An 11,213-nucleotide genomic window follows, 5' to 3' on the forward strand; every position below is an offset into this window, starting at 1 on the left:
AGTAGGCATGAATCTTATTTAACAAACAAGGGAATTAAATTTGATGACGGCTCAAGATTTGCCAGAGTCATGGTTAGAAAATGGCAAGTATAGGACTTCAGGACTTTTGACTTCACATTCTGTGTGTGGGTTGAAATTACTTACTGAAACCTCTGGAAAGGTAAAAAAAATTTTGTACAGACTGATTTAAACACTCTGAGACCCTACTGTAAGAAGCTCTGATAATGGCTGGTACCTAAATGCTTTCTCACATTGGGACTGCTTGCAAGCAGGAATTATTCTTGATTACTTCTCTGCAAAGTTTGTTGCTATTGAGTCCATTTCTCTATTCTGATAGATTGAAGCAGGCATCTAAGTTATTTTTTCAAGGTGCCTGTCACAGGGAGATAGAGGAGCAGGGTAATGTCTTGAGATTTCCAGCTATATGTCCTTTGTCAAACAATCAGAACTAAAGCCCATTCCCTAAAGAATAGAAAGAGAAATAGCAAACATTTAATGAAAGGATCCAAGATATTTCTTCAAAATGCTCTGGATTCATACCCCACGAGGATTTCCGATTCTTGATGAAAATGTTTGGAGAGCCTGATGATTTACAAAGTTTTGGAGAATGTGTACATCTTTAAAAATATTTTTGTGCATGGCGCTTCCCTGGCAGTCTGGTAGTGAAGACTTGGTGCTTTCAATGCAGAGGGTGTGGGTTCTATCCTTAGTCCAGGGACTAAGATGTTGCATGCCATGCAGGCAGACAAAATACATACAACAAAATACATTCACACAAACAAAAATAAAAACGAGGAAAAGCTCCAGTCTTCATCTAGAAGGAGTGCAGAGAGAGAACAGAGAATGGGAGATAAAGGACTTGAATATCCTCAAACCCATGAGTTGTAAAACTTAAAATTCAAGAAGCCCAAAACATCTTGAGCATAATAAATAAAATAAGTAAAAAATTAAAAAAATATTTGAGAGCAGGCAGAGTGTGTATGTGTGGATAAACAGTCATTGAGACAACAGAGGTGAATAGGATTCAGACTCATGACTATTCAAGGAAACTAAGTATTAAAGACTTTTCTCTGTTCATGCCATACTCACATAAGCTTCTTTCTATATACAAATAAGGAGTTTAGAAGGGAAGATTTTAACTTTTCACCTTCATGTTCTGTGGCCAAAAACAACCCTCAAACTTGTCTGACCGGCTTTAGAGAGGAATGTAAGTAAACAGGCCTGAATGAACACAAGAGAACCTGCCCATCACCTGTGGAGTCAGGTAATGTAGGTCACCTCGTCACACCTACGTATCCGTGCCTGACCTTCAGATGCATGGGAAATGTGCTTCCAGAGAAATGTCATTTATTGTCGTGTTGGTGGCAATGACTTAGGGAAGGAGCAGAATAAAAAATCTTATATCTAGCAATGGGGACCCAATGTAGTAGCAAGAAACTAAGTACCTCAAGGGACTGGGGGTTCTGGCAGAAACAAGGATTGGTCTCTCTTTCATGAATCAGAGTCATTTTTATCACCTTGGGATGTCAGGCTTTGGCAGTTCTGGTGATGAAGCAAGGCTGCACGTGCTTGTGAGAAGAAATGACTTTGCCATCCTTGATCTCCTCAGTGATGGTGCAGATTTTAACCAGAATTCTGGGCAGGATGCTGCAGGCGCTGCGGGACTCATGTATCCCACAGGGGCCTAAGGATGACGTGTGAACTGGGGCTGTGCATTCCATGGTCCTGGCCTTGCTGGATATGCAAGCAGAAGGCTCAAGCTTGATGGCACACGGGTGACAGGGAAGCCTAGGAAAAAACAGAATTCTGCTTGTGATTGAGGGAAGGCAATGGTGGCTATGGAGAAACACGGCAGTGGTTAATTTTTCAGTATGTGTCGCTTAAAACAAGTACTTCCTAATACTTGTTTATTCATTTTGCACAAGCACCAGCGGAAGAAAAAGAATCAGACCAGACCCATGGGAAAGCAGCATCCTAGGTTTAGACGTGCTAGATTATGTAAGCTGCCATTACAGCCAATGCCGTGGTGTTGGATGAACAGGCCAGGCGTCCGAGACAAGGGTGGAGCCCAGGTCTGTCATTTGCCAGCTGATGACCTCAGATAAGTCAGTTAACCCTCCTGAGCTTTAGTTTTTCATCTGTAGAATGGATATAGTGGGAACTCAACAGTGAGAAGGGACAAGTCAGAGGGCTTACTATCTGCAGAAAGGAAATTAATCTGGTATTTTTCCTAATGAGAGTGTTAGTCACAGAACTTTTGGTGACCGATCTCCATCTATGGAAGAGTCCTCAACACTTCATCCAAGATCTCTGAAGTACCTTCTGGGTGTCTATAAGTGACTAATCTTTAGAGAATTAGAGTTGGGAGGACTTACAAGTGAGAACTCTTTGAGGAAGCATCATGTTTCTTTGATGGATGATTCAAGGTACTTTGGTATGTTATAGCTCCTCAGAGTGATCACAGAGGTGAACATTGTGCTAATATAATGTGGACATGCCAGTGAAAAGATTGCTGTGAACAGAGTTCACTGATTGTTTCTGGGAACGAAGTCTCCTTAGCAGTTGTAAATTAAGTCTGCATTTGGGGCATTAGTTTGGATGGAGTTGATTCAAAGAGCTCATACTCCTTATCAGTTCTTTATGAGTTGGTTAGCTTCTTATCATTAACAAAATCACAACTTCTATAAAAGATGCTGATATACACACGTGTACATGCTGCTCTTGGCCATCAAGGGCAAGTGACTGGACAAGGCTAGGAGTTTCATCCTGAGCAGAATGTTTCTTCTAAGGGAACATGGTTTTTCTATTCGATCTCATGACAGTCAGATTTTCATCTCAGTAGGGGAAAAATCTGTAAATCACCAGGAATGTTCATCTTTGGGGAAACTATTTTTTTCCCCTAGTAATTTTTAAGACTTTAAGAAGCTAGCCAGCCTGTAGGGAATCAATCTGGAGCACTGGCTCTTCAAAAACAATGCAGTTCAGCTCACCCCTCAAATTTGGACTAGGTTACGATTGTAGGCCTCCAAATGGCATAGCTCTAGAGAGAGTGGATGGACTGTTTCAGCCGAAGCTCCCCATCACTGACAAGAAGACCAAGGCGATTGTTCCCCGTTGCTGGTGGCAGCACACGTATGTGTGTGTTTGAGCCTTTTCTTGCAGAAACTGCTTTTATTTTACGTACTTGCCATCTGAGCTCTCCAGAAGGCTGTGGTATGTGGCAATCTCACACTCCAGCCGCGACTTGACATCTAGCAGAATCTCGTATTCTCGGTTCTGTCTTTCCAGGGCCCCCCGGATCTCTGCCAGCTGAGCCTCTAGGTTATCGATCAGACACTGGATCTGGGTCAGCAAGGCTGCGTAGCGGGCTTCCGTTTCTGTCAGGGCACATTCCTGGGAGTCTCTCTATCACAGAGGAGGAAAGGAGAATTTCTAATGATGACTCCCTTAAACCCAAGTCATTTGTGATCAGCATCATTTTAAACAGTGTTTTTTTTTTTTTTTTTTTAAATGACGGGTACTAATGATTCTCCAAGCCCTCTTATTATTTCCTGATCAAACAAATCTAAAAATAAAATTATCAACTATGTTAAAACTTGCTTTTGTCTTTTTTCTTTGGGCATCTCTTTAAATAATTATCTTCCTCTTCCTTAATCACTTGACAATCTCCTACCACATTCTCCTACCTAAAACAGAAAAAAATTCCAACATATTTTACACTTAGGCATTAAAACCGCATTACCATGGCACCTTGCTTTATGAGGATTTGTACCTTAAAAAGGAGAAAAAGGAAGTGAGAAGCAGTTAGACATAAACAATTCCTTCACTGGAGCAATTCCTTTACATGTAAAATATGAGAGTTGAATCTTTGGTAATTAAAGTTCTTTCCTGATCTATCATTCTGTATGACTATATATAATGGGATTTTAGTTTTCAATAACATATGTCTTTCATGATTATTCCAATTTTTACAGATGAGAAAACCGAGGCTCAGGAATTTAAATGAGTTGACCAGCTGGTGACAAAACCAGCTTTGGGGCAAGGTCTTCCTAATAGCCTTCATACCAGAGCATTTAAATAATTTCCTACTTCAGAGAGGTTGTAGAATGAGGAAGAAGTGGTTCCAGCTTTGGAACCTGCATTCTGGCTCAGACTTGAATTTTTTTTGTGACTTTTAACAAGTTACTTAATGCCTCAGGAGCTCATATCTCCATCTACAAAATAAGTGAGGTGAAACTTCTCTTGGATTTGACTTGGTAAAGCCACCTTAGCTCTCTGAGCCTCGTCTGTAAAATTGGCTTAATAATTATGCCATGTCCTTCAAAAGATTATTTTAATACATTTGATAGTTTGTAAAACTGTTTTGCATATAATAAAATGCTCTTATAGAGTTTCCCAAAGTGTACTCCAAGGATTATCATTGCTGTGAGATGCTCTTTTAAAAAAAAGGAGTCCATGGTCAAATGAGTTCTAAAATGCTGAATACGATATATCCTTTTCTTGTTGATTCATGGTGAACATCAGCTTATTAAAGGCCTGTAGGAAGGTACCCTGTTTCACCTTTGTTTAATCCAGGATTTCTCTGGCTTATTTGACCACAAAGTCTTTTTTTTAGCACAGACCCTTTAGGAAACAGAGGAACTATTATTCTAAGGGACACATGTTGGGAAACACAGCACCACACAGATTCAGGGACTATTGCCATCACTGCTGTGCTGGGTCTGGTCAGTGTTTTGGGTACCATGCGGTGCTGGGCGTGCAGTTCAATCTCCAGAGCATTCATGGTGCGTCTCAGTTCAATGATCTCCTTCTGGTAGCACTGCTGTTGTTGAGTGCTGGTCACCACCTGCTGGTTCAGCTCCTCCATCTGAAACACAGTCAAAGGCCATCAAAGGATATCATGAAGGGAACACTTGACTGTGTTTCAAGGCCCCTGGAAGTAGGGTTAACTTTTTGTTTTTGCATTTTCTACCCTCCCTACCTGTGTGTTGAACCACTCTTCTACATCTTTGCGGTTTGTCTCCATGATCGACTCATATTGACATCTCATTTCTCGTAGAACCCGGTTTAGGTCAACAGAAGGGGCACTGGTCACTTCAATGTTGAGTCTGTCCCCAAGCTGGCTCTGTAAGGAACTGATTTCCTATGGAAAGAAAAGAATGTGAAGTCACTTGATGAACAGATGACCCTCTTGTGCCCTTGTTTCAGTCTAACAGTGATAATTTAGCTTAATTGCATCTGAAAGAAAGCCCACAATAAAGGAATACATGATTTACAGGTGCTATTGTATGGCAAAAACCACTACAATATTGTAAAGTAATTAGCCTCCAATTAAAATAAATAAATAAATAAAACATGTTACGACTTAAGGCTATTTTAGATACGACTGTGTGTTCAAGTATGTGCAATATTACAAGGAATTAACTAGCAAGATCAGGATTTAAAAGAATTTAGATAGTTTCCATGGGTAACGGGTGAAGTGACATAGAGGTGAAATTTATAATGAGAGATCATAGTCTTTATGATGCCAATATGTCCTTATGCCAATATTGGCTTATACCAGTAGTGGCAGAAGTCTGTGCAGAGATGCCTATAAAAAGATGGGAAACCTGTGAGCACAGGAAAATTGGGTTGCTTCCTTTTCCTGGAAAAACTAGAGAGGACAGTGGAGGCTTCAGATATTGTGTTATAGGCAACAGATTTGAAACACACTGAATCAATGAATGGTAGTAGTAGTAGATATAATCAAGGTAAAACAGAGTAGTGGCTAGTGGGGACAACTTTTGTCAAATTCAACTCAAAAAAATTGATGCTACTTTTAGAGGCTTAGTTTGTAATAACTCTCTTGGTCTATCTCTAACCTGTTCATGGTCGTTTTTGAGGCAAAGGAGCTCCTCTTTCAGAGACTGGACTTGTGCCTCCAGGTCAGCCTTGCCCAGCGTCAGTGCATTCAGGATCTGCTGTAGGCCATTGGCATCTGCCTCCACTAGCTGGCGTAGGGACACCTCAGCTTCGTACCTATAAAAATGAGACATGAAAAAGTAGGCATTAAAATGTAGATGGTGTAAATCAAGCCAAGAAGAACTTTCTTCTGCATTTTTCACTAGGCTTCTCATTTCTTATGTTTCCGTCAGAGGTTTTTATTCTCTTTAAAGGTAGAATCATTTGAAAACATCAAAATGGGTTTGCAAATTATACAGTTATGCAATTATGCAGTCCATGGGGTCTCAAAGAGTCGCAAAGAGTTGGACACAACTGAGAGACTGAACTGAATTATGATTCCTTAGTTTGTCAGTGGTGCTCTCTTATTATTTAAGATGAATGAGTTTATCGTCCTTCTCCTTCCACTAGAGGCAGTGTAGTGTAAGTGCAAAGAGCAAAATTAAGATTTAGCAAGCTTGGGTCCAAGTTTTCATTTTGCCTTGTACTAGTTGCATGCCTTGGAGCCTGTTAAACCTCAGTTTCTCACCTTAAATGGGATAGTAATACATTAGCTCTATCTATCTTACTGACTATTGTGCAGGTAATCAGATGTGTTCATATGTTATAAACTGCAGATACTGGATGCATGTGAGTGGTCGTGAATCTCAATCATTTATATTGAGTATGGAGGTCTTCTCTGGGCTGGTGCTGACATGTCATGGGCAGGAGAGTGAGTAGACTTGAAGATGGTCTTATTGGGACTGTGTCGCATCAGACGCAGGGTGAACTCTGTCATGGACGACAGAGTCGGGTGGGCTTACTTGGCTCTCACGTCATCAGCAGTCAGTTTGGTGTTGTCGATTTGTGAAACCAGTCTGGAATTCTCAGCCTTGGTACACAAGATCTAGAATTAAGAAGTTGCACACACAAATGAGACAAACACCAAGATATCCTCCTTTAAAAGCCTCCAAGGGGCTTCTGTGTGTTTCAGTTAACAGGGGGAGGCTGGTTAGGCTTTTCGTAGCTATGCTTAGTATGCTGGGGAACTTTGGGAAGTCAGAGTTTTTTTGTTATTTTCCTAAAAGATCAGCAAAAGAATTACTTCAACAAAAACTTCTGTAGATGTTTTGCTGTTAAAATATAAAGTTCATCACACATTTGCATAACATACCAGGGTCCACTAGAATGTTCATACTATGAGGGTGAGACATTTTAGTTCACCGATATGTTCCCAGGGCCTAGAATAATGTCCAGTACATTGTTGCTGGTGCCCAATAAATATTTTTTGAAAAAATGTAACAGAAAAAAAAAATCCGTGATGTGTAGCAGCAGCATATCATTCAGAATTTTAGGTTTGGCATGGGAAGAAACTATACAATTTGGAGATGATGAAATGAGCATAAAAGGAGAAAAGAGTGATGATGATTGAAAAAAATGGATACGAGTTAAATTGTTTCGGACCTTGTTTAAACAAAATTCATTTTCTCAGACCCCTGTTTTCTAATCTTTGTTAAAGAAATGGCAGCAGATATTAATATGTTTTGGTCATGTGTTATCTGATAGCAGAGTGTAACTCTGGAAGATGAAAAGCTGTAAAACTCTAAATATTGCCTCAACAATTTCATTCAAGAAATTTTCTTATTCTACAAAATATTTTTCAGTATAAAATGAACTAAAGTACTAAAGTTTAGCAAATGACTATTGCTTTGAGACCATCAACTCACAATGGGATTATACATGTTCCTAAGAATCTTACCTTTTGCTGGAGCTCCTCAATGGTTGCATAGTGGGACAGGTAGTCAGGACATATGACCGGGAGTTCTTTGTTACATTCTTCCTGGATTTTACACTCCAGTGCGGCGTTCTCTCGTTCCAGCATCCGTACCTTTTCCAGGTACTTAGTAAGGCGATTGTTCAAGATTTTCATGGTCTCTTTCTCATTACTATTGATGCTCCCATCACACCAGCCACAATCATCCAGAAAGGGACAGGTATGGAAGTTGCTGATTAAGCAGAGGGGTGTGAGAGAAAAGCAAGGAGTGGGTTCGTCGTCCTGGGACTGGAGGGTTCTCAGACCATGGCCGGTTGGTTGACAGCTATTGGCTTTAAGACCACCATGCTGGCAGCTGGTGTTAGGAAGGATGGTTGTTAAATTTGTAATCCCAGAACAGCTTTGGCATGGTGTTGCGGAAGACATAGTTGTTGTACAGCCCTTGGTATCCAGAGTGTGTGCCCAGCTTTGGTTGATTTCAAAGTCTGTGGTCTCCGGGATCCAAAGCTCAAGGCAGCCACGATTGAGTCTAAATTCCAAGCCTCTTGGCTTTTTCCTCTTTGAAGCACTTATATAGCCTTTGCTCTAGGTGGTGTCACAGTAGGCAGGAAGTTTTCCTTTCTAATGTTTATATATCAAATCCCACAGGAACATCTCATTAGTCTGCTTTTTACTTGCCCGAGAAGGGCTACTTGTCTCATAAAAATGTGTATTTAGGCTGTTACTAAGTTATTACCCATCACAACTACTACTTATCATTAGATTCAGAGCTTCACCTTATGTCTTCAAAAGGATCTGTCGTCATGATTCTAACAGCATCCATTATTAAGCAAGTGTGAGTATGTTAAGTTCATTAAGTCCTTGTTGACCTCTTCCCATGGCATTAAGCTTGATCAGGAATGAGTCCATCCTTCTTTTCCTTTCTTCTCTAAAAAGGGGAAGCTATTGATATCTAATAATTATTGGTGAACTTAGAAATCAGTATTTTATTTTGGTATGTCCAACAGAATTTCCCATTTTCATTGTTCTGACATGTTGGTCTTAAGACTTTAAGTAATTGCTGGATTTCTGTTTTAGATTTCCAGGTTGGCTTTGATTGCTAATAAGAAATTCCTTGGAAAACAGGCGGGTCACCTTTCAAGTTTCCAAAACTCACACTTTTAATACTCAGTGTTTGTTTGTTGTATTACATTAGCTAAAAATTTGCTATGGTGTTGGTTTATGTTTGCTGTTTAAACATGAACTGCTGCAAGACAAGTGTGCTCTTTTTCAGGAATACTTAGCATTATTCTTAAGAAATACTTTATTAGTATTTTGTTCTTGATCCTTTCTGGAGGACCTAGGAGACAATAATTTCCTTACCTTTTCCAGCTTCTAGAGCCTATCTATGTTCCCTGACTTGCTGGCCCTTCCATCCTAAAAGCCAGCAACAGCCAGTCAAGTTTTTCTCACATCGCATCACTCTAACACTGACTCTTCTGCTTCCACCTTCCACATTTAAGGAAGAACCCTTGTGATTACATTGGACTGATGTCATCTAGGATAATCTTCCTATTTTAAGGTCAGCTGATTAGTAACCTTTCTTCTCCTTTGTCATGTAGCCTAATATATTTGAAGTTTCTGGGATTAGGACATGAAAATCTTTAGGGACTCATTATTCTGCCTAACACACAATGGAAGGGAAAAAAACGCAATTTATAGTAGTACCATAAAATGTAAAATATGCAAGAATAAATTTAGACAGGTATAAGATGATGCTGTTAAAGTGCTGCACTTATTATACCAGCAAATTTGGAAAACTCATCAGTGGCCACAGGACTGGAAAGGGTCAGTTTTCATTTTAATCCCAAAGAAAAGCAAGGCCAAAGAATGTTCAAATTACCATACAATTGCACTCATTTCACATGCCAGCAAGATTACGCTCAAAATCCTTCAAGCTAGGTTTCAGCAGTACAAGAACCGAGAACTTCCAAATGTACAGCTGGATTTAGAAAAGGCAGAGGAGAAGCACATCCAGTGTTAGAAGAGCTGTATGGGCTCCTGAGAGGTGGGTCAGAAGAGTGGAGGCTGTATCCCACAGACACTGCTGCTGCTAAGTCGCTTCAGTCGTGTTCGACTCTGTGCGACCCCATAGACGGCCTCCTACCAGGCTCCGCCATCCCTGGGATTCTCCAGGCAAGAACACTGGAGTGGGTTGCCATTTCCTTCTCCAATGCATGAAAGTGAAAAGTGAAAGTGAAGTCGCTCAGTCGTGTGCGACTCTTAGCGACCTCATGGACTGCAGCCTACCAGGCTCCTCCGTCCATGGGATTTTCCAGGCAAGAGTACTGGAGTGGGGTGCCATTGCCTTCTCCTAGCATCATGCATAAATTTGATCGGAAGATCAACTTTGATGCACTCTTTAAATTTTCCCACATAACCCCCTCGACACAGCAGCACCTGAAGAAGGTCTCTGCCAGTTTTGTCCTCTGTATGTTTGTGGTGGCTGCAGGGGCCTATGTCCATGTGGTCACCCATTTCATTCAGGCTGGCCTGCTCTCTGCCTTGGGCTCTCTGGGGTTGATGATTCGGCTGATGGCAACACCTCACAGCCATGAATATAAGCAAAAAAAGACTGGGACTTCTGGCTGGATTTGCTTTCCTTACAGGAGTTGGCCTGGGCCTTGCTCTGGACTTGTGCACTGCCATCAACCCCAGCATCCTTCTCACTGCCTTCATGGTCCCAGCAATGATCTTCACTTGCTTCACCCTGAGTGCACTCTGTGCCAGGTGCCATAACTACTTCTTTCTAGGAGGTATCTTGATGTCAGCCATGAGCCTGATGCTCTTGTCTTTCCTGGGGAACCTATTCTTCGGATCTATTTGGCTTTTCCAGGCAAGCCTGTATGTGGGGCTGGTGGTCATGTGTGGCTTTGTCCTTTTTGATACTCAACTCATTATTGAAAAGGCTGAAAATGGAGATAAAGATTATATCTGGCATTGTGTTGACCTCTTAGATTTTGTAACTCTCTTCAGAAAGTTCATGATGATCCTGGCTATGAATGGGAAGAATAATAAGAAGAAGCGAAGCAGTCATCCAGCCTTCCCCAATTTGACTTCCTTTCCCTCCACCCATCTTTACCTCTTTGCACACATTACAGTTGGCATGTTCTGTGATAATGAAAAGCATCAGAAAAAAAAAAGAGAAGAAAAGGCAGAAGAACCAAAGATCAAATTGCCAATATATGCTGGATCATAGAAAAAGCAAGGGAATTAAAAAAAAAATCTACTTCTTCTTCATTGACTATGCTAAAGCCTTTGACTGTGTGGATCACAACAAACTGTGGAATATTCTTAATGAGATGGGAATACCAGACAACATGACCTACCTCCTGAGAAACCTATATGTAGGATAAGAAGCAGCATTTAAAACTGGACATGGAATAACAAACTTGTTCAAAATTGGGAAAGGAGTACATCAAGGCTATATATTTTCACCCTGCTTATCTATCTTATATGCAGAATACATCATGCAAAATGC

General features: G+C 40.7%; 1 protein-coding gene and 1 pseudogene across 1 annotated transcript; one reads left to right on the plus strand and one right to left on the minus strand.

Annotated features, from left to right (window-relative positions):
- Nucleotides 1-1,526: 1,526 nt before the first annotated feature.
- On the minus strand, nucleotides 1,527-8,498 carry KRT39 (keratin 39). Its single transcript, XM_019980452.2, has 8 exons — nucleotides 8,470-8,498; nucleotides 7,679-8,222; nucleotides 6,744-6,826; nucleotides 5,862-6,018; nucleotides 4,982-5,143; nucleotides 4,742-4,867; nucleotides 3,185-3,405; nucleotides 1,527-1,788 (listed from the first exon to the last, which is right to left on the minus strand). The coding sequence occupies exons 1-8, from the start codon at nucleotides 8,496-8,498 to the stop codon at nucleotides 1,527-1,529; spliced, it is 1,584 nt and encodes a 527-aa protein (XP_019836011.2).
- Nucleotides 8,499-10,027: 1,529 nt separating this feature from the next.
- On the plus strand, nucleotides 10,028-10,946 carry LOC109573288 (bax inhibitor 1 pseudogene; annotated as a pseudogene).
- The last annotated feature ends 267 nt before the right edge of the window (nucleotides 10,947-11,213 follow it).

This window comes from Bos indicus, chromosome 19 (genome assembly GCF_029378745.1).
Source record: "Bos indicus isolate NIAB-ARS_2022 breed Sahiwal x Tharparkar chromosome 19, NIAB-ARS_B.indTharparkar_mat_pri_1.0, whole genome shotgun sequence".
NCBI lineage: Eukaryota > Metazoa > Chordata > Mammalia > Artiodactyla > Bovidae > Bos > Bos indicus.